The sequence below is a fragment of the Arthrobotrys flagrans genome (assembly GCF_004000055.1).
Source record: "Arthrobotrys flagrans strain CBS H-5679 chromosome Unknown unitig_1, whole genome shotgun sequence".
NCBI classification, from domain to species: domain Eukaryota; kingdom Fungi; phylum Ascomycota; class Orbiliomycetes; order Orbiliales; family Orbiliaceae; genus Arthrobotrys; species Arthrobotrys flagrans.
Window position 1 is genome coordinate 4,287,727 of NW_027137556.1, and position 23,029 is coordinate 4,310,755.

Sequence of the window (23,029 nt, forward strand, 5' to 3'; positions counted from 1 at the left end):
TATTAATTCGTTTTTTCGTTTGCGAGTGGTATAAAGTCTTTATGACTCTCCAGACTTCCTTTTTCTCAACCTGCAGGCCTGGTGTTGTTCGCCATTTTGATGAAATTTACGATATGGACAGTCTGCACATAAGTCAATTTGTTAGTCTACTTTTTGCTACGATTATATGGCCTTAATTATGAAATGCAATCTATTTGTATAAAAATAAAATTTGTGCTGAATAATGTCAACACGTCTGTGCGGGAAGATCAAACATGAGTATTTACGTCGGTTAATTCATTCGGTCGTCCTATGGCCAGAAACCGATTTTTTTTCGCTGCGAGAACCTGCAATGAATCTCCGCTCAGAGGGGTTTAATGTTACATGCATACATGCTGAGAAGCGAAAATTTAGAACGTAATACATACACATGTTCTAACTAGCTGTGCTAGCGCTCAAGCTTGATATTTACCAGGGGAAAGTCGTTGGGGAAAAAATTGAAGCCCCCCTTGCAGCTTGGAGTAGCGGTCTGTGGTTTGTGCGAGGGTGCTGGGCATACGCCGCGCCGTGTGTCCCCCTTGCTTGAGGCCAGCTGTGAGAGCTGAGTTAAGTGAGAGATGGTCGACGCGCAAGTTGAGGAGTCTGACGAGACAAGGTTGGCATCTCACTATCCCTGGTTGAAAAAGGTCCTATTTCGAATGACGGTGATACTCATGCGGCTTCCTGTCGCTAGTAGAGACAAGAACCCAGGGGCATATCTATCGATTATTGCCGTGAAACCAGATCCAATCAAGTCCTGCCCTAGATCGTGAGCGTATAAAATCTCCTTTCCAAAAACATTGTAAAGCGGAGCCCTAAATGAACCTAATCCCGCACTTCCGTCCCCTTCCCCACCTTTAAATCTCTAAGTTTTGATATAATCGTTCCATGGACAGGCTTTTAACACCAGGAGCCATTTATCCGGGTCATATTTTCCCGGTGGCAAAATTGCTGAAGTAATCAACCACGCCCTTGCGATAGCCCATGATACAGGGAAGATTAGATTCGGGCTTTGATATCAGGAAAGCGGTTTGTGAAATGATGTATGCATGTATGTCTACCTTTGTGGTCGCGCAAAACCTAGCTATTGATTACGAAATTTAGAAGCGACCATCGATCTCCACCCACAGCCGCAGCGCACACTTGTTCGCTTGAAATGCGTTCTTTTAGCCGTCTGGTCAGAACCGGCTAAAGTATCACGAACGAACTTACACCCATAACGTATCCATAGATTTTCAACTGACCAATTACGAAACATATTACAACAACCAAAATGCTCCACAAGTATTTGCGCGGGTTTGTCTACATGTCGAGAATCTAGATCTAAGAACTAGTAAGTGTCTAGCTGCTTCTATCTGAAAGTTCTGCGTAACTCTTGCGTTAACTATTCAAAAGGAAGGGTTTTAAATTTCCCTCCTCCTCAGCCGACTACAGTGCAAGAGGGCTCGCTTATCCGTCGGGACGGGCTTAACCTTGCAAAATTATTTTTTGATCATTAGCTTGTCAAGGTTTCCGCCGACAGGCAAAATTATGGATGAATATAGGATATGAATTGCGCATTCATCCCAGGGCTCCAATAGAAAGAAAGTACGAGACAAGGAGTGGCACCAAAAAACGCAAGGGGACAGGGGATACGATAAAAATACGATAAATTCGGTGAACTTGCATATATCCAACAAGGTCGACGGGTTGGCGCCGAGGAGAAGAAGACCGTGTGTGCGCCCATTCTACTGGGTACAATATGTCTACTGAACGAGTCCAAAAACATGATCCTGACAAGGAGCAAAGGAGGTCAAGACACGCCGAGTGAAGGCCCGTGTAGAAGGGTATTCAACCAAGACTTATAGCCTACGTTTCTCCCTCTTGTTTCTTGAATTCTTGTCTCTCTTTGGCCTTCTTCTTTCTATCTGTCAGTTATGCAATTTTAGCGTCGGCGTTTTTAAGGTAGTGGAGACCTTGGTAGCTTAGGCGCCTTGCAACAGGGAGTCGAAAGTTTTCTAATACCTATCTCAATATCAACACTGCGTAGACGACATGAGTGAAGGACGCCCAGTCGCCCCTCCCTCGGGGGAAAATCGTGGGCCGATAACTGCAGCGATAGTTATAACATTCACAGCCTTCGCCTTGGTGGTTGTATCATTACGGGCTGTGACAAGATTCATCATTATTCGGCGCCCGGGATTAGAGGACTACTTCTTGGTGATAGCGATGGTAAGTTTCTCGAGGTGGTCCTGACCGACATTTATTATGTGATATATATTAACACAATCCTGGGCACAAATAGGCCGCCTCTATAGTAACAGGTATCTGTCAAGTTTTCCGTGAGTATATCAATATAAATTTGTAACTTCGCCAAAAGATCCCGGCAATTAACCTGGCCGAGTATTGTAGAAGTCCAATATGGTACCGGGAGACATTTTGCAGAAGTTGATCTGGCAGACTGGAGTACTTCTCTCAAGGTATGATTTCTATCCAATGAATTCGTTGCCCTTTGTCAGTTTGAATATAGATTCTAAATCTGCTTGCCTGCTTAGTACCTATTTGCTAGCATTGTCGCCTATAACTTCAGTCTTACCCTCACCAAAACTGCAATTCTGCTCCAGTACCTCAGAATCTTTACCAGCAAGGTGTTCAGAATTGCGGCATATGTAATGATGTTTATAGTTTTTGGGTATGCGACCGAGGCTATTTTAACAGCAATCTTCAATTGTGTACCCGTGGAGGCGTTCTGGACGGGTGACCCTGTGAGTTTTGAACTTTTGGATATCTAACTGTGACAAAGTCGACTAATGATAGTTTTAATATAGACTGCTAAATGTATCCCACGAGAAGCTCTGTGGTTCGCTAATGCCGGCCTCAACATCTTCACCGACTTCAGCATCGCCATTCTTCCACTGCCCGTTATTATCAAACTCAACATGCCGAAGAGCCAAAAGATCCCGCTTATGATGATTTTTGCACTTGGTTTCTTGTAAGGATGAGTTTTGGCGGCTTTTATCCAAGACAAAAAGGCTAACTTTTAATTGAATAGTATCTGCATCGTCTCCATCCTCCGTCTTCGCTTCCTGATTATCCTCTCAAAATCCACGGATCCAACATGGGATCAGCCTGCAACTGCTTATTGGTCCGCTATAGAAATGAACATCTCGATCGTCTGCGCCTGCCTCCCGGCCCTCAAGCCTCTTGTCTCGCTCGTCGCCCCATCCATCTTCGGTACAACTGCTGGTGGGTCTCAGCCACCTAGTTATCGAGATTATAGGAACGGATATGGTAGCAAGAAAATTAGCAGTGGTGGTGGCGGGCGTGTCTTCTCTGATAAAATTAAAAGGAGCAGAAACAATAACATGGGCATCACAACCACGGATGAAGAGCTAGAGATGGGCTTCCGAGATGTAGGGATCTCTGGTGGAAATACCCAACAACCGAGATACAGCACAAAGATCAGTGGCGAAGTCGTAAAGCCATTTTATAATAACTCGAGCTCAGTTCATGGGAAGCCAACATTGGTGCAGTTAACTTCTGGGACATCTATGGGAGGGATAAAACAAACGACGGTGATTGAGCAAAATATAGAGATCACGGGGAGGGAGAGGGATAGAGATAGTGGCAGCGAAACAGAAAGCTTGAGGAAACTTGTTCACGCTCCCGCAGCCAAAGTCGGTGAAGCTTTTGGGAAACGGTAGATTGTTTTAAATGTGTACTGTACAATTAGTAATTTTTTTCGTTGGTGTATAATTGCAGCGCTTGGTGTTTATAGGGCAATCGATTTGCGGCCAGGGCATCTTTTTTATGTATCATCCGATCCTGGGTTCGGGAATCAGTTAGCTAGTCTAGCAATTTAACAGAAATATATCTAGGAAATATGCTCTTTTACAACGTCAGGGTTTGTTGCCATTGGAAATTAAAATTTATATCCTATCGCGGCGCCACTTGTTAAAGCTTTAGGATTGAGTCAACTACTTTGTAATGTAGGGGTGAGATTGTGCACGTATAGAAGGTTGGTTCTACGTCGCTCCGCAGCCGTGGTGGCGACGCCCGGTAACCCTGGATATGGACATTAGCGATTTTGAGTTTTCGATGGAGATATTAACTTTGAGTCCATCATGATATCGTGCTTGCAGTGACCCCTTTTTAATTTACCCTGTCAAATGCGCAAGAAAAAACTTTCAACGGTACGAGCCAAAAGAAAAAAAGATTAACAGCTCTCACGTATGAAGTTGGATCGATCTTGAACTTTGGCCGACGCGTTTAAGGTCACTGTTCTTATCTAACAGTTGTGGCTTACGAGGCTAGGGGCAATATACGTACTGGATACAAAGCTGGGTAAACTCATTAGCCTTCCGAAACCAAATCTGCAGGACACCAGGATATAGAATTTTCAAAGCCGATAAGTAGTACAAAAAGATTTACCCCATTTAAAACAGGGGAGAACCACGAGACCAGGCAGAACTGCATAGTAAGCAAACACCTACATATGCACTCACATGTGCCTTAGTGATATGATCCATTGTATCATGCTAATCTTGTGTCACCCTTAATTCTCGTTGAGTTGAGAGCTCTAAGTCTGTGCTAGTTTTATGCATGCGACCGCGACATATTTCGAAACATCTTACTCATAGCTACCCAACAAACGTTTAAACCCTCCCAGTTCGAAACATCACCAACTCCATAGATATCCATAGACCATAGCAAAAATTGAGGGAGATGAAATCAACAAACTAATGAGGCTTAAATTTCGCCGTATAGTTGCGAGAGCTAAGCTTTCACAAGGGGCTACAGAGTCAGCTCTCTATATAAATCTAATTCAATTAAGTTCGTGATTTCGAGTTTAGACACCCGTATAGTTGATTCCATGTGAAATCTGCCCGGGAAGATCCGACACACGATGCATACCGTGGCACAGCGACAGAGATCTGTTGCTTATTTCTCAGAGCACTGCCCTGAGAATTGATGATAGATATCAAATGTTAGATCGTTGATGCACCGTTCGGAGGGCTGCCAGGTTTATTCGTTTTCAGTCTCAGTGTAATATATGCATAGGCGAGATGCGTGTACAAAGATGACACCGTTCGAATAGGATATATATTGATGGCGTCTATAGCCTTGCTTAATCCTAGTTACGGAAACTATCGGAATTTGATTTGATTTACAGTTCTTTATAGTTCGTAACGATTACGTCAGCTATCAGTGACCGAGGGTTGATGTATAGCTTGCAGGATCGAAGGCTGTAGGCCAATACGAATATTTATTGCTGGTGCGATGGGAAAGAGAAACGTCGCGTCGGTTATTGTTTCGTGAACGCGATCATGACAAGTCAGGTGACAAGTAATGCTCGGATGTTGAGTTGACAGCGTATTTTGGATGAGTCAATGCAGCTTTGGGCAGTGGCTGCTCACTATTCACATGAGCACGGCAGATTGCCATATGCTCCCAATTCTAGAGTACGCATAGATGTTCAAGATATAGAAAGATTTTTAAAACAAAGGCCGCTTGGAAAAAACTAGAATTTGATAGCTTGTGCTCAATTCTAAATTTTCATCTCGAGTAGACGGCACTAGCCGCTATAATGGCTAATGCCGTTGTGGTTCTATGGGATATATCAAACTGGATAATAATTTAAGATGTCATTGATATGTTGGAGTTCTCAAGGTCATGATATATGTACAAAAGTACATATTCATGGAATGAATACGCGAAAGCCATGGGTCTGTGGTACCGTATCCTTTGGTCATACATTGGTCCAGTGACTATGTGACTCTCAAGGAATTTAGGCCACGGGAAGATTTTGGAGCATATCCAAAAACTGGTACACTAATATTGTGGCGTCGTATCCGATAATCCGACATGCAAACTTGGATCCGGATAGAGATGCATCACATCGATCGATGGGACTGTGAGCTCCGAGTACATATAACAATTGTACAAGCCCACAATGATATAATGGTGGGTTTGGAGGGATATATGCATCCTATGTGCATATTACCGCTATAGCTCTAGTAGTTACTAGTACTTTGCCTAGGAACGCCTACGTCTAAAGAGCGCTTCCTATTGGTTCTACCATCCTGTGTCCTAGATATACTTCCTACGGGTCAAATTTTTATTTTTATTTTTATTTTTGTTTTTATTTTTGTTTTTATTTTTGTTTTTATTTGTATTTTTTTGGCATCCAGGGAGGGTAAGAGAAAGGAATTTGAGGGATTCAGCTAAGGCCGGAACTTGACTCAAAAGTTTTTGTGGGCCTGACATACGTGCCACCAACGTGCGCCCAAGTAGCGAGCACTAGTACAGGTACATCTGGACCCAGCCTGACTTTAATCCTCCATTGGTGGAACAGGCCCGTTTGCACGACCGATAGGCCAATTGAAATCAGGTCAAGGAGGACTCGAAATTCGAATCCTAAGATCCATACCTGTGCCATGTGCATATGTAATATCAGCTGAATCCAGAGATCCTATATAATCCTTTTAGTTGTACTGCAATTGTCACAATTGCACATGTATTTGTACTATCGGAGTTAACTATTAGTCGCTCAACAACTTTGCGAGCAATTGGCCTCCTTTACACATACGATCGACCGATCCAAAGAAAATAGTTGGGGTAAGCCTCTGCGCATGTACATCCGTGAATTCCAATGCAATGAGGCGTCTGAAACGTGGTAGCGCTGTGGTTTTCGGAGTTGCTACAAGATTTTCTTGTGCAACTTTCCTATTGGCTGATCCGACCAGGAGGCTGCCGCAGATCAATGCGATCCTCGAACCCTGGTTCCCTTAGTGGGTTATCACGTGATTGAAGCGAAGCAAAGGAGGGCGGTTCCAACAAGGCGTTGGCTGAGAACTGTGTTGGCGATTTTAGCGGGGAAATTCAAGCCCATTGTTCGTACTCGCTCCTTGTCATACGGCACCGCCTACCAGCGTCTGCGGACTCAGGGAGCTCCTGTATGCTCGCGGCAAACAATAATATTGTTTGCTTCACAGGTCGTTTGCATGGGGATCAAACATAAAGCAGCCTATACCTGCGCATGAATCCACTCCATGCGCTCGTCTGTTTAGCTGCGCAGCGGACAGACCTTGCATGTGCCTCGACATCCCCGGGTTTGCTTATAATATACGCGCCGCATTTCGATCGAAGCTCTAATGTATTTAATATTAGCGGAGTGGATCTGACATGGTTGAGATGAGATGCCCTGCTGTAAGTCTTGACGCTAATTTGAAGTTGAACCAGCATCCGGATACGCTTTGCATATGCCATGTATCGATGTAGCTTAGGGGTCTTGTGCCATATTCTAAGGGTTGAATCAAGGTGGGCCAAAACCGGCAGCCATTGTCACTGCCTCGTCGAATTTGTGTTATTTTTTAAAAAATGATTTCTCACTGGGCTGAGGGTTTAATGGCTCTGAGTTCTCGGGTCCAACCTTGCTCAATCTGTCCTAGACCGGTCTTCGTTTTTAAGGAGATTGTTGGATTGCGCGGCGCAGAACGCTGTTGCTAGTTCCTCAAAAAAATGATCCAGCTTTATCACTCTAGCTAACTTCCTGGCTGTGCAGCTGTCAAGGATTTCATTCGTCGAAGATCTCATTATCAACGTTTAGAGCAATGTCGAATCACAGTTTCACTGCGTATGGGGCTTTGCGGTTGTTTCTTTTAGACAATACTGCTAGACCTGGTCAGAGCCCAAGTGTACTCTCAAATCGGACCAATTAATACGCCCCTCAAGCTCCATCTCGCACTCGAATACGTCGGATACCAAGCACATCGCTTAACAAGTAAATTACACTATGTCATATAGAATCCTAGAGCGACCCGACAACTTGGATTCGATATTTTGGTATGCCTGCCAAGCCAAATTCCGGGGCACTTGTTACTGTACAAGCTGCGGTGTAGGGTGTAACTATAGGCGAACCCCTGTACGTATTGAATTCACATTGATCGAATCCACGCCATAGCTATGGTGGCTTTACTCGATGAACTTACCTACTCAAATACCTTTGATCAAGGTTATTTCCTAGAGCCTCATATCCTCGTTTTTGCATCTGGCACAGACAAATCCCTGGCAGTTGGGTGGCATGATTCACGCTCGCATGTGCACATCAGACTTCATTGGTCCAAGCAAGGTTGTTTCGAAGATTTGGCACCGACTCTCTGAAAATATCGCCTGTAGGGCCAAGCAGCAGAAGCTGCTTAGGGGTGTATATCCTTGCAAGGTACTCTCAATACTCGCTGCCAAAGCGCGGCGTAGGCGAATATGCGGTTTGGTTTGTTACTGGCCATGCTTAAGGGCTACACAGCTTTTGGGTTTTCCTGCACTTCTTTGCGAACGCTTAGTGGCGATACCCTGCCCTGTCCGCCCGCCGCGATTGCGGCACTGACGCCAGAGATGTTGGCTTTTCATCACTCCTTTCGAAATCTTGTGACCGCTAACACGACCAAATACTCATTCATACCTCTCACATCCGATGTCATGAGGCAAAGACCGCCAAATTTACAAATTATATCCATATCGGCATGGTCCATCTGTGGCACGATGCAAAAGCAATCATGGCATCCATTGTTCAAGAACAATGGGTATAAATTTGACTTCTTGCCAGTTCAAATACAGCCATCCCTATCCATTCATCATTACATTATCTCACTATCTTTCAGACCATTCACAGCCCTATAATTATCTTATTAATCTAATTTTTTGCTACATTTTCTACAACTAGCTACGCCCATAGCATCTGAGTTTATCCAGGTAACTCAAGAAGGGACAGTACATTTCCCGAGCCACCCAACCATACACGGAGTAAGTACCCTTCCTAAGGGGCCCCAACTTGTAATTGCAGCCCTTATCATTCTTTGACCAATGCCAACTCATTGTTTGCCACGATTCGTTAGTTCCAAGCTCTTGCACAATCGATTCTTAAATTTTCAATAAATTTTCAAAGAAGAGATAGCACAAATCATGTATTCCACGAGTACTAGCAACAGATCCCCCCCTCAGTCTCGCTCCGGTTCGCCATGGTACTCCAGATTCCCTGACCTCGATCCAGCGGATGATTACTCGCAGAACTGGCCCCCACAAATGCTCAGAATTGCCGACCCCGAGATTTGGCGTATCGTCCTTCTTCCTAAAACCGGCCGTAGTCCATTGGATCCCACCGATCGAAGACAGAGCGAGCGTGTAGAGTATCTTGGACAAGGTATATTGATGGCCCTCGTCAGCGATGTTCTATACACCGAGTTTATCGAATATAGCGAGATTGACCTATCCGTAAGTCCCGCCCAAGTTCCCTCAAACTAAGCTCGAGTATCGCAGGTTGCGATGTGATTTTACCAGGACGATCTTTTTGTACTCGCGACCACGTGGGTTCATAGCATATTAACTCTTGCCGTGGACAATAGGCAATGCGACAAGCTCTCCTCGATCCTGCCGTTCTTTCAAACGTCTGCCAACGAATTGATCTTCCACAGTATCTTCCAACTTCCCCGTCGGATCGTTACTTAGACGGACAGTCCTTCGCTTTACTTTTCGAAGCATATATTGGTGGTCTCTATCATGATCGTGGAGCGGAAGGTTACCCAGGACTCCGGGACTGGTTCTACTTTTTGATAAAACCCTATGCTATGATGTGTAAGAACAACTACGACCAATACACTGGTTCCCACCACGGTAGCCACAATCCTCAGTTCGCTTCTCCGTCTCGGCGTGGGGGTTATAGCTCATCTGATTACCCCGGCTACGGACTCGTGGACCCATCTATGATTGCTCGCCCTGGTACTGCAGCCCCAGACTTCGGGACGTATGGGACATCCCATGGTGCCGGTCGAGGTGCAGGTGATTATATCAAGGAACTGAAAGAATTCTGTGAAAAAAGACGTTGGGCCCAACCAGTATATGCGGATATAGATAATGCGAAAAGCGGTGACTTTATAGAGTGGTTTAGTACCGTTAGCATTGACGGCGATCTGATAGCAGAGTCTACCGACTGGGCTAAATCAAAGAAGATGGCTAGGGCTATGGCTAGCAAGGTGGCGTTGAATAAATTAAGGAATCTCTAGGGTCTAGGCCTAAATCTGACCAGTAACCAAGAGGCCACAGTGGTGGATTGAACTTGAGATCTTTCAGGTACGACTCTTTTGTTGTTCTCTTTCTTATTCTTTTTAACGCCCTATTTCTTTTTTTTTGAAAACGGGTTTATTTAACTATTACTCCTGCTTTAAATTCCGACTTTAATTGCTTCATTGCGCCCAGTGGTTTTAAGATTGAACTGTTGGGCTTTTTGTTCTCCCTTTCTGCGATGTGTCGACCACATTCATATCCCATCGTTCCCCTAGACCTTATATTAATTTTGTTGACCTAGCACGTACACATGATGTTTTTTTTTTTTCGCTTTTTGTTTATCCGTTCGTTCCAAATTAGTTAGCAGCAATGTTCCAGTGTTCTTCCAAATATATATCAATATCTTGCATGCCCTAGAGCTGGATAGACAATATGACTACGCCCATGGCCAGCGCTAGTACTCCTGCAACCACCGAAATACACTCACCTTCATATGTGGAAGCTGAACAACGAAGTAGCTGGATATCCACCACTACCTTAGGAGATTTAAATCGTTTCCACCAATCGCATTAATAATAAATCCTCGCTTCTAGTTTATTCTGGGGTCCAGGTTGTGCGGTAAGGCAGAATACGAATGTCTCGCATCTTGCTGTGCCAGAAATCCAATACACAAATTTGCGTTGGAGTACGATCCAAAACCCTGAGCGTGTCCCGAAAAGTCGTAGGGCCTAAGGCTTAGCCTAGCCCATAGCTACTGCGGAAGTTAATGGAAATTATTACGCAGAATCCATGGTAAGGTGGTCAGAGTTGAGTCCCAATAGATTGTTATATTGTTTCTTTGAAAGGAAACACTGTTTGTATCAACTCCTTTACACCTCACTCAACAAACGGGCTCTCCTGCTGCTCCAGCCTTGCATGTGGAGACTCCACATCGTCTCTCATCTGTTATTAACGATATTTTATGAGATCTAGAAGGGCTTCTTCTGTTTAGTTTGGTGTTTCCCCCCACGATACTTATGATATCACTTTTAGTGCAGGAGACTTGCGAGAACAATAGAAGTTTCGACGAACATGCATACTATTTAGCAAACGTACACAAATACGATCTGATTTTGTGCCCCAGATTACTAATTTCCATCCAAATTACTTACTACACTCAGCTTGCCGTGGAAGATTTGGTACCGAAAGACCACGCTCAGAGGAGTTCATGTGATTTGGCCTTTACGGCGAAGGGACGGCGCAGACGTTTGCCTCAAGTTCTTTTATTTTCAGTTTGAGAGACTTTTATAGATGTTTCTATTTTTATTTACTCGCTAATATTTATAGGAACCACCAACTTATGGCGAGTCTGAAGACGCTGTGCAATTCATGGAAGAGTATATTGATGAAGCAGCTGAGATTTTAACAACACTTGAGCCGGAGTATGATGGAGCTGCCACTCTCAAAATGGTTAGAGGACTCGCCGATAATAACGTTAAACAAGCCATGGCAATGGTTATGTACGACAAGGAGTGGAGATTCGAGGAAGTTGAAAGGATCCTCAGAGCGAGTGTTCGGTAGGTAGACAAACATGGTTCAAATCAGACTTCATTCGAGTTGAAGGCAGATATAAATTCTAACGGCAGTTGTGAGTAGTGTCGATATTTATACTACAGACGAGGAACTCGCTACGACCCCGTTGCCAGGGTGTCGGTCGCGGTTGTGGCGTGGAAGATTATCAGGATATTATTGACCCGGAGGAGTCTTCGGGCTGCGGAGAATTGTGCACCGCTATTAAAGACAAATATATGCAATAGAACAAATTTACAAAATAAACTACTTCTATAGTTTTCATTCGCGGAAGACCGCAAAAAGGAAGGGAATTTAATAGTACTGTAATGCGCAGTCTCGTAACCATATTTGTGTATTGCGGTCACCAATTTTAATGCCATCGAATTTCATCCCGTAGATATTGACGTTTCATAGAAGTAGGGATACATTTGAGAATCGTGTTGGATAATGATGAAGTTGCTGTAACGAACGTCTATATCATACATTGGCAATTCAAGTTACCTAGACATCCGTAAAGCCACCAATGCGAGAGAAATATCCCAGAAATATTTCCCATCAGGAACCGGTAGTTTCTCAGCTGCAGCTGCAAACCTCGATAATCGAGACTCGGGTCCCTTGTTATCACAAGCAGTAATAACAACTAGTTTAGTCATAGCCTCCTTACTAATAGTACATCCAGATTTATACATATCATTCAAAATCTCCGCATTATTGCTAGTATAATTGCGATGGAACGTAATAAAAGCCCCATGTCCGTCCCCGTTCGGGTGGCAAACAGTCGGATCAGTTCCTAACTTCTGCGACTAATCTCTCGTAGCATTTATCTGAAGGGAGTCGTGGGGGTGTAGTATTTCCTTCATTCTGGCTATTGACATATTGGAAAATCCGGTGTCTCCGGTGTCTAAGGGGGGGGTGTCGGGGTGCTCTGTACAGACAGTTCAAGATTTCGATCATGATATTGAGTTGAATTTCAAGCAATTTGATGCGTCTTTCATAGGCTTCCTTTCTTTCGGATCCTAGTGCGGCTGTGGCGATAGGACGTATTCGTGGACGGGGAACTCTTGTTCTCCCACGACTAATGTAATGTCTGGTGGGGCGAAGGTGTAAAATGGGGTTCTGAGTGTAAGATGCGCATAAGTTTTGAGAGCTTGAACTAGCTTCGAAGCTAAGCTTGAACACAATAAATTTTTTAAATCAAAAAGTGGCTTACTCTTTAAAAGACATGTTTCTTAGAGATGTCACCGTTCGATGCTTAGACAAACCGGGTAGTGTCCTCGATGTAGTGCAAGACTTGAGGTTTAATTTAAATACTTGGTAGCGAACTAAAAGAATATAAATCTGTAAATCCTTATAATTTTTTATCTTGGTCATTTATCCATCCAAGAGGATTCTTGTGTAGTAGCTTGCGCTGCCATTTTGGATTACTGCCCTAAATGCTATATGGGAGGAATTGTTGCATTTCACCGTAACGCGCGTTGTCTGCCAGGCCATCTAGCTTTCTGGGCCCGTTCGAATTCTAAGTCACGGATGCCATAGTTAAGATCAAAATACGTATGAAAAGACTCGTATTCTTTGACACGAGATTTCGTCGCTAAGGGTATCGATTACATAAGTATTATTCATCACGGCCTCCATTCTTCATGTCTTTTCTCTGGTGGGTCCAACCGAGGGCCTTCGAGTCATGGCGGGGGATATCAATATTCAAGTCGATTCGAATTGGACTTATCGATAGAATACTTCTAGAAGCGAATTCGAAAGCATCTTCTCTAATATCAATTTGGCGACAATATCACTGATAAAAAACTACCAACTTGGTGATGCAATCGTATCCAAGGCATATAAACTCTGTGCAACATTGAGATCGGCCAAAGGCGATATAAATCCATGCACCCCAGCTGTGTACACAGATTCCCGTGTTTCAATACTTTAATTCCCAGCTGCAGCCTTGACACGGCTAACCACTCTTCCGATCTACTGATCCATTGGGAGCTCAAATGCACTGACATCCACCAAGCCAGATAAATTAGTCCAGCAGCCGACAACCAAAGCACACAAACATCCTCGGCTGGTTTGCCCGGAAAATGCGCCTAAACCGATTCAAGCGAGACACATCCTCAACCTCACCTCATTTTCCAGCCTCCTTGATTTCCAGAACATCCCCAAGAAGGCCTAGCCTCATCATGAAGCCCATTCAAAAAATGCGCCAGACAGCGGAGCGGCAAGGGAAGCCCGCTGTGTTGGCCAGTGACTTTGCATGGACAAGTTGAAATACCTATGAAAATCGACTCAGAAAAGGAAAACCCCAAATTTGGAACATCACACCCTCCAGGCGCTCTTGATGGGAAGTAGCTCCAGGTCAAATCAGGCTCTTGAATTTCTCACCTCCTGATTCTATTACACTCAAGATTGTTCTGCCTATGTTATGCAATACCCTGCTGCCAATGGCCAGTGGCTTGAAATCCTTGATATCACCATCACCAAGGAAAAATGAGAAGGAAAAAAAAAAAAAGCTAGTCTCGGGGTTTAGCCAACCAAGACCTGCCATGCTGCGCTGAGAGGTGAGCGCAGAGCTACATCGAGCTAGTAGCGCCCACCTGCCAGGCGTTCGTGTTCGGAATCAAGAAACCGAGAAACCTCCTTCCCAGCCCTACGACTTCCTCAGTTGCAGTGAGTCTAGTACTTAAGTGTTTCTCCCGCCACAAGTACATTCTTTTTTTATTTTTGATTTCTTCTTCTTTCTTCTTATCGACAGATTCTTGTTAAGATATTGTGGAGGACATATAGAGACAGGGACCGTGACCCATCGCACACCTGTGACCTCATCACGGCTCAAACGCAGCTTCCCTGCTCGTCGTACATACAAACACCTTCGAGTTCTCCATACAGCGGTACTCAAACCCGAGTTTACTTTATCACGACTTGATCTCTCTCCCGCCCCGCAGTTTCACCAATTTCTTTTCCATCGGAGTATTCATTCCAGCAAGCTGTTTTCGACTCGATTTCACTTTTACCAAATTCCGCACCGGCGAAAAAGACCTGGGACGAACATTAAGATCTGGGACAGAACATTCATTTCGTACGTGCGACGGTTTTGCTGCAGGTAACCTTCATCTGGGAAGCAAGCAACCCTCGACTTATAGCTTAAGGGTACCGAAAGTCTCGACTTTTCACTTTCAACTTCGAACGGTATAAAGAGAGACGGGAGATAAAAGGGGGTGATACATACATTCAGGGACCATTTCTAGCTCAGCTCATTTCGCTGTTCGTCAACGAGAATTCGAATCCGTCAATACTGCCCTTTCAGCGACGGCATAATACGGCACGGTACTCGTCAAGGACATTTATTGAGAAAAACTGTAACAACACCACAACACACCTCTCATCCTCTCCAAACATCCCTATCACGATCCAAATTCACGGCTTCATCACCTTTATATATACTTCTTAGGTACTCACCAAAGTTAACTTATATTACCCAAACCAAGAAGGAGGAAAGAGATAAAGAGAAGAAAAAATGCATCCAACAAACCTCCTCCTCCTCTCCCTCTCTATATCCACAGCCACAGCATCCCCATCTCCAATCTGGAACCGTCTTTTAACATCCCTCTCCCACTACACCAACTGGGTCGATAACCCTCAATCCCCCCTCTCTTCATCCGAAGAAGGCACCCAACCACAACCAGGAACATTAGTAACCACCCACCTCCCCGCCGTCACTACAACAATATACGCCAAAACCTCCACCACTCTACCTCTCCCACCAGCCTGGGACGTCCACTACCCCGAAGAAGACGAAGATGAAGACGGAGAAGCAAATGACATAGAAAAAAGACAAGAATGCACAAACTCCGGCATCGAAAACTCCGGCTGCGGTAATTCCGGAAACTACAACACCGGCAACGGTAACTCCGGAAACTACAACTGCGGTAATGGTAATAGCGGGAACTACAACTCCGGCGATGGGTCAGCTGGAAACGGTGGAGACGGACAGTGCGGTAATGTTGTTATCTCGCAGAGTGTGGCATACGTATACCCCGCCCCTTCGACGGTGGTGGTTCAAGTCGCACCCATTACCTCTGTTGTCACGATTTATCAACCGCAGGTGTATACTACTTGGGTGGTATACCAGCAACCGCCAGCTACTACTATTATATATCAGGAACCACAAGTTGTTAGGATTGTGGCTCAAGAGACGTATGCACCACGTGGGTGTGCTTATTGGGAGAGTTTGGGGTATAGGTGTAGCGCTGGAGGAAGGGTGGAGGTTAATAAGGGGGTTTATGTCGTGGGAGGGGCGCTGTTTTGGATGCTTGTTGGGTTGTTTATGATTTAATGACTTTTGTTTTTTTGCCTCTGTTTTATGGATGATGGATGCATGGTATATACATACGTTTATGATGCATTAAGCGGTTTCTCTTTTGTTTCTCTTTTCCTTTGAGTGTATATGATGATTCCCTTTGCATAGTTAGAGCGCCGAACTAATGAATAATCATGATTCAATTGCATTATCCATGCTTCCTGTGTATTTACTTCTATACCAAACAAACCCTGTCCAATGTTACAGGAAAGGAAAGGTGTTAAAAAACGAAGCAACAAGCTATAATACACCGCTAAATCCCATCTATAACTTCGGCTCAATCTTCTTCCTGCTTTCAACCTCCTTCTTATGCTTCTTAGTATATTCCCACGCAAGCTCGCTATACCCCCACCTCTTCTCTCCATTTTCATAAGCCTGAGCACTGCTCGCAACCCTCATAGCATGCCTTGCCGCGATCCCATGGAAAATAGCACTCCCCCTCATCAACGTAAATGCGAACGCAAAGTTCATATCCGGGGCTGGATCCCACCCCGCAATATCCTTGTACCATCCCAACAACTCCACTGGCGTTGGAACTCCCGGTAGAGTTTTAAGATCGTTGTTATATTTATGAGCCGAGATTTCAGCCGGCACCGTCACCTCCGGATTAATGTAACTAAACGGCGTCAACAGATTCGCAAGGTCAGATAGTGGATGTCCTAGAGTCGATAGCTCCCAATCTACGATCCCGATGACTCTGGGCTCTGTAGGGTGGTATATCAAATTATCAATCTTGAAGTCTCCGTGAACAATTGTATTTCTGTCTTGTGGGAGGTTGTCGCCGAAGTATTTTAGCATTTCGTGGAAGTGGGGGAGGTTGCCGATGGGTTTTTTGGATTCGGCGTCGATGGTGGCGGATTGCGAGGCGTGGATTTTGGTCCAGGTGGAGATTTGGCGGCGGTAGAAGTTGGAGGGGGCCCCGTAGCTTTGGAGGTTTACGCTGTCGGGGGGGATGGAGTGGAGGAGGGCGAGGGTTTGGATTGCGGATTTCCAGCTGGAATAATATATATCGTTAGTATGGGTAGTATAGTTTGAAGGGAAGGAGAGGCCATACATTAACTTCCGGTCAGAAGCACTAACGTCTGGAATCGCATAATTCTCAAAAATACGTCCCTTCACAAATTCCATAATCTGTCGTCGCATATATAAACCGTTAATCCTTCAGGATACCACCGGATAGAATAAATAATATAAAAAGAAGACATACGTAAAACGGAGTTCCAATAATCGACGAATCCTCACAGAGAACATGCACCCTCGGCGTCGGCACCGGTGTATCCTGTAGAGAATGAAGGACCCTATATTCCCTCTCCACCGCATGGGCAGTTTTCGACAACAGCGATCCTGGTGGCTTTTTTCGCATAACATATTTTCGACCATCGCCGTTGAGGACGAGGTATGTTGGGTTGGATTGGCCGTAGCCGAACTATTATTATATAACAAATGCGTCAGCCAATTCTCTTAATAAAAAGATAGTTTCCGTAGACATAGATTTAAATATTTAGGGGTTAGTGGGAGGAAGAAACGAGGAAATATATACCTGCTTAAGCGTTATCGGTGCCCGGAAACATCGTGGAACGTGGGATATTAGGTATTTCTCCAGCGACGCAACATCGATGGGCTGGCGAACGGGGCCGACGGCTGACATTTTCAGTATATTCGAAGGAGCTCGATCTCTTCCGTTTATTCAATTATTCGTGTCTACTATTAATGTAATGCATGAGCAATGTATGCATGCATGGGGGTGTGGTTGAAAAGAAAGAGGGAGAAAGGAGGAACATCGATCGTCGGCCATTCCCTACTCTTTTATTACAATTACTTGTCCCTCCTGAGAATTTCCTCCCGAGTCCCGAGCTTCCTTAACTCGTGAAGCCTAAACCGGAACTAAGCCAATATAACTTTCGGCGACGCCGTTCGGAGGATGCTGGTGGTGTTCAGTACTGTATTAATATTAGCTATCAGGTACGGGAACAGCGACCGGTTGCAATTGGTCTGGGGTAAGCTAAGATTAATATGCATAAAGAGAGAAGCGATTCGATTTGAGCCGAGGCAAGTTTGTATTTCGTGCGGCAAAACGAACCTTGAGCTTTCGGTGGGTTTTGTTTGGGCGGTTGCACACGACCGGGACTGGGAAATGGAGGTAACCGATTGGTTGGGATTTGGGAGGTTTGCCGACGGGTTAACCACGGTATGTATGGGCTAAGAGATGGCATGTGCGTTTAAAAGCATATGCATACCCGGATATAGACACATGTTACTTACCGTAGGGGTGGGAAAGTTATGAAGCTTTTGATATCAGCCAGGGAGAGGATAGAGATATCTATATCGGTATCATGGAAGGATTTGATATCACAGCTGCCCGGCTGGTTTCTCAGCCTCGTACTGGTTTCTCAAGCAGTTCGCCAGTTGTATGGAATGTGTTGAAGCGGACTTGAGAGCTGCAATAAACTGTCTATTTCCGGCAATCGTAACGAGAACTGATATGATCTCCGTCACGGCTTCCGTTTCAGGCGATCCCGTGACCTCTGAACCTCAACCCCAACACATCAACACATTAGCACACTAGCCTTGAATATTGCACCGCCACATATGGCTGAACCCCACTATCGCCTCGCTAACCAGGCCCGAACGCTCCAGACGGGACCCATGGACCTTTCTCCATGGCATATCCTCCAAATCCCACGAAACAAAACCATCAACTGCTTCAACAGCCAACAGCAAGCTCCCGGGAACCGACTGCCCATAACATGACACACTAGTACCATGTCATCCAACTTATCCCCATCAAGCAATGAAATCCACCTAGTTCAACGCCAAGCACAGCCTTCCAACCACGCTGGGAAGCCTCATACACCCACAAGCGAGAATTCCCTAGCAGGTGCTACGGCCTCGCATGAGCGCGCAGAACATCCCCTGAAAGCACCCTCAACATCAGCCGGGTCCTCACTAAAACTCGAGACTTCAGTCAGATTTAGTAGTAGAGCTGGCGGTGGCGATGGTAACGGAGGAGGAGGGTTAAGAGAGCTTGAACATGAGGATTTGGGCGCTAAATTGTCTTATTGGCAATCCCGGCAGGAACATGTTGATGCGATCGACTTTTACAAGTTCGCTGAGAATGGAGGGACTACTGCTGGTAGTGGTATTGGTGGCACGGAAAGTACGGCAGTTGGTTCTATAGTAGATAGCACTATGGAAAGTGCTGTTAAAGATTCTGCCAAATATGCTGCTGCAGAAAATATAACACCCGCTACATCCATACTACTGTCCAACCCTCCTGTTGCTGCACAGTCTCCTGTATCAGAGAAGATGGTCACCATAGTAGGGAAGAGAATACTACCTCCACCTCCTCCACCGGCAAGGACGCAAGGTTACAACACGTCTATCACCACGGGAGGTCCCAGTGCACCGGCACTGCCCCCAAAGATACCTGTTTACACACCAAGGATTCCGCCGAAGATTCCGATATCAATAGGTAGCCAGGATATAGATGTTTCTTTCGACGACGATGAAAATTCAAATTATACGACTACTACTGCTCCTACACCTTGGACTTATAGAACACCGCTTCCCCCTCCACCTCCACGGTTATCTACTCAATCCACAAGCACAAATAAACCCCAATCTTCTTCGCCCGGTGATCCAAATTCTTCCTTCTCGTACCGTACGGAAGCAGATAAGATAATATCCAAGTACACAAAATCACTCGGCCACATTTCACCATCGGACGGAGACACCGAATCCCTACTAGCCGACATAAACCGCCAAATCGACCTAGAATTTAAAAACTCAAATCTAACAGAAGGACAAAAGATAAATGCCATCGCAAAATATGTTCACGAACGTGAAAAACTTCGGTCTTCACCACCTATCGTGGAACCGAAGACAAGGTCGTCTAGTAAGATCGATAACGCCAATCTTCGTACCTCATAACAGGTATTCTAATATAATACTTAACAGAAGACCCCAAATTCCGCTCCCCTCCTCCTTCACAACCCTCCCCCGAACGCCTCAACCTCCGCAGCACCATGACATCCATGCAAAAATCCACAATCGGCTCCCGTACATCTCTAAAACTCGGCGTCGACCTAGTAATGCGCTACTACACCTCCTCCACAAACCTAACGCCGGCACACCTAACCTCCACCATCTCCAACCTCTCCAAACCCAACGGTCTGGGCCTCGCAGAAGTCTCAATGGGCTTCAGTTTCATCCACATGTGCATCCGTCTCAACAAACTCGAGCTAATAAAAGAACTAATCGAAGTTGGTGGCGCGAATTTAAGAGATTGTGACGATAAAACTCAGACGTTGATGAGGAACGCGATATGGTATGCTGATGCGGAGATGGTGGAGTATTTGATATCTAAGGGGGAGGATATAAACGCCCGTTCCCATCATGACAGTATTTCACCACTTCATCATGCAGTAGCGGCACATAACCTCGGTGCTTTGAGGGTACTGGTAAAATCCGGCGCGGATGTTAACGCAACGATTAGAAAGAATAGAAAGGATATAGCGTTAATATGCCGGAAGAAGAATACTGATCCAGATACAATGGTGGAGATATTACAGACACTTTTGGCCTACGGCGGGAGAGTTGCGAAGTCTGCGGATGGAGGGATAACGCCTGCGTTATTGACGGGTGCGACGGGTAACGAACGAGTATTGGAGATACTAAAAAACATGGGGGTGGATCGGGAGGATATCAACAAACTCCGCGACTTTGCCCTCTCCGCTGCGATCCTGTATAATGATGTCACGAAAGTCCAGAAACTTATTGAAGAAGGCTACGACCTAAATCAACGCGATATATTTCGGTGGAGGCCATTGGATTCGGCGGTCAGTTATAAAAGGGGGAAGATTGAAGAGATATTAGCAGCTGCTGGAGCGTTACCGGCTAGTAAGAAGAGGGATATGGAGAGGAGGAAGAAGAAGGGGAATGGTACGGAGGATGGGGGTGAGGAAGAAAGGGTAAGCTCTGATTGGAGTTAGGCTGCTATTGGGGATAGAAGTGATCCGGAGGGATAGGAGAATGGGAAGGATTTTAGGGAGAAGGGGGTATTTTTCGCATGGCTTTTAAAAAGGCCATTTGGTTTTCCATTTTTGAAGCGGTTTTCGACATGATACCTAAGTTTACGATTTCAGCGAGTTTCTCTTTGTAGATTTGTTGAGGGTAATTTATGCATAACGTTATGGATGAAGTTGGCGATATTTTCTCTTCGAAGTTTTGTATATTATATTTAGCTACGGTTGTATAGACTTCCTCACGTTGTCGGAATTATTAGAAAGGTTCGCTTAGGTGCTTACAGTGTTTTACTTTTTCAATGTCTGGCGTTTTTGTTCCTTCGAAATGGTTCCTAAAGCTCAAGCACTTGATATCCTGGTGTAGACGTGTAGCACCGCCAACTAGCCGTCCTGTTTCCCTGGAAAAGACTATTCGACATTAAATATTGATCAACTTCCTGGCTCTCGGATATCTAAAACCCCAAACCCCGTTTCGCCTATAGTCAGCTGTCGATTTTAGAGCGAGATTGTGCTATATTTCTTCCAAGAAGTGCCTAGCGTAGTCGAGTTTCTGTGAGTGGACTGGTGTTTGGCTGGATATGTTGGATTTCTGGTTATTGATTTCGTTTTTGGCTTATAATAGGCTCTGTTGCATTTTGATGACAACTTTAGTGCAATGGAATATAAAATAAATGACCTTGCTATGTGTTACCGTGTAGAAGGCATTAATGAAAGTTACAACATCGCTGGTAAAGCTCAAAGCGGTGCCCCCGGCGGTTGCATATGGATGATCGATCGCTCTAGCTATCAGGCCACCTGTGTTTCCCGATAGATCAGTAATCCAATTCAAAGCATCCCCATTTGCACCAATTAATGTTGACAGCGACGGCAATCACAAGAACAACAGCATTCACTATTGTCTCCCCCTTTGCGTCCCGGGTTTGTCCAACATTGCACGCCAGTTGAGACGGTGAAAGCGACATATCGCAAAATGAGCGTCCAAAGAGGTTCGTCGTATCCCTAATGGGGATAGATAAGAATGCTTCTGCCCATCCAGCGCCTGTAAGAATTATTTTTAGATCTTTACTTCCTCCTTGCATATGCTAGGTGTCTGCTATATTGGCTACTAGTCCTGAGTAGGGCGCGAAGAATCCCGCATATTGGGACCATACTTTAATTGAGTCATCGTCATTCGCGACTGCCGCAGATTCATCTTCCAGTCCTTTAGCTAGCGAATCATTTTCCAATTGGGCATGCTACACTGGTCTGAAGTTTTACATGATGGCTTCTATAAACTTTTCAGGGAAATCTACCGCATTGAAGCCCCTGTTGAACTGGTCTGGGGTCGCTTTCCCGAGAATCGTGCAAACGGTCGTTGTCGGTAAAGCAATCAACAAACATGTCGCATTGATGGCTGTAAACTCTTGTTGAGCATCAAAAGGCCCAATGATGAAGTTCCATAGCTCGCGGAGAATTGGGATATCTAGGGGTCTCAGTCAGTACGTCAAAGGCTTCCGACACGATGTCTTGAAAGAATTTCATGAATCCATCAACAATCGTAGCAATCACATTGACAATTCCATCAGCAATATCCGCCACAAGGAAACGTGGTTAGTCTAGAGAATTGGTATTGGATAGATCGATCAAATCCTCTGCATCTCTATCGAGTGAAGTTACAATAGTATTGAATGCAGGTTCTAAGACGTCATTATAGAACGAGGTCAGAAGGTCGTTGGCGGTAACATTGTCAGTGCGGGTTTGGACTGCTGTTTGAATCGAACTAGCGCTCGAGCTCTGTCGTAGCAGATTGAAAGCATAGCTTCCTTAGGGTGACATGAGGATATTTTGGACGGATCTAATGTCGGGTAGCTTCTTTATATTGTTAATAGAGGTGGTCCCCAGAGACTCTGGGATTACTGCTTCCCGGATTTTGATATTGACATTAGTAAAGACACCGCGGACCGGTGTTGAACTGCTTTTTGCGTCTTTCATTAGGTCTGTAGTTCAATTAATAATATCTTTAGTAACTATCCGTAACTATATATTACTGACTACAATTTCG

General features: G+C 45.0%; 6 protein-coding genes across 6 annotated transcripts; 5 read left to right on the forward strand and 1 right to left on the reverse strand.

Annotated features, from left to right (window-relative positions):
- Window positions 1-2,052: 2,052 nt before the first annotated feature.
- On the forward strand, window positions 2,053-3,701 carry DFL_009273 (uncharacterized protein; the record flags this gene model as incomplete). Its single annotated transcript, XM_067639134.1, has 6 exons — window positions 2,053-2,229; window positions 2,303-2,339; window positions 2,410-2,477; window positions 2,553-2,762; window positions 2,826-2,989; window positions 3,050-3,701. The coding sequence occupies 6 exons, from the start codon at window positions 2,053-2,055 to the stop codon at window positions 3,699-3,701; spliced, it is 1,308 nt and encodes a 435-aa protein (XP_067486953.1).
- A 5,257-nt stretch (window positions 3,702-8,958) lies between these two features.
- On the forward strand, window positions 8,959-10,055 carry DFL_009274 (uncharacterized protein; the record flags this gene model as incomplete). The annotated part of the gene is made up of 2 exons (XM_067639135.1): window positions 8,959-9,267; window positions 9,399-10,055. 2 exons carry the CDS (start codon window positions 8,959-8,961, stop codon window positions 10,053-10,055), a joined length of 966 nt encoding a protein of 321 aa, XP_067486954.1.
- Window positions 10,056-11,072: 1,017 nt separating this feature from the next.
- DFL_009275 (uncharacterized protein) lies at window positions 11,073-11,616 on the forward strand (the record flags this gene model as incomplete). The annotated part of the gene is made up of 2 exons (XM_067639136.1): window positions 11,073-11,312; window positions 11,383-11,616. 2 exons carry the CDS (start codon window positions 11,073-11,075, stop codon window positions 11,614-11,616), a joined length of 474 nt encoding a protein of 157 aa, XP_067486955.1.
- Window positions 11,617-15,121: 3,505 nt separating this feature from the next.
- Window positions 15,122-15,940, forward strand: DFL_009276 (uncharacterized protein; the record flags this gene model as incomplete). Its single annotated transcript, XM_067639137.1, has 1 exon — window positions 15,122-15,940. One exon carries the CDS (start codon window positions 15,122-15,124, stop codon window positions 15,938-15,940), a length of 819 nt encoding a protein of 272 aa, XP_067486956.1.
- A 288-nt stretch (window positions 15,941-16,228) lies between these two features.
- Window positions 16,229-17,612, reverse strand: DFL_009277 (uncharacterized protein; the record flags this gene model as incomplete). Its single annotated transcript, XM_067639138.1, has 4 exons — window positions 16,229-16,958; window positions 17,019-17,095; window positions 17,172-17,390; window positions 17,505-17,612. The coding sequence occupies 4 exons, from the start codon at window positions 17,610-17,612 to the stop codon at window positions 16,229-16,231; spliced, it is 1,134 nt and encodes a 377-aa protein (XP_067486957.1).
- A 1,115-nt stretch (window positions 17,613-18,727) lies between these two features.
- DFL_009278 (uncharacterized protein) lies at window positions 18,728-20,955 on the forward strand (the record flags this gene model as incomplete). The annotated part of the gene is made up of 2 exons (XM_067639139.1): window positions 18,728-19,859; window positions 19,922-20,955. 2 exons carry the CDS (start codon window positions 18,728-18,730, stop codon window positions 20,953-20,955), a joined length of 2,166 nt encoding a protein of 721 aa, XP_067486958.1.
- Between the last annotated feature and the right edge of the window lie 2,074 nt (window positions 20,956-23,029).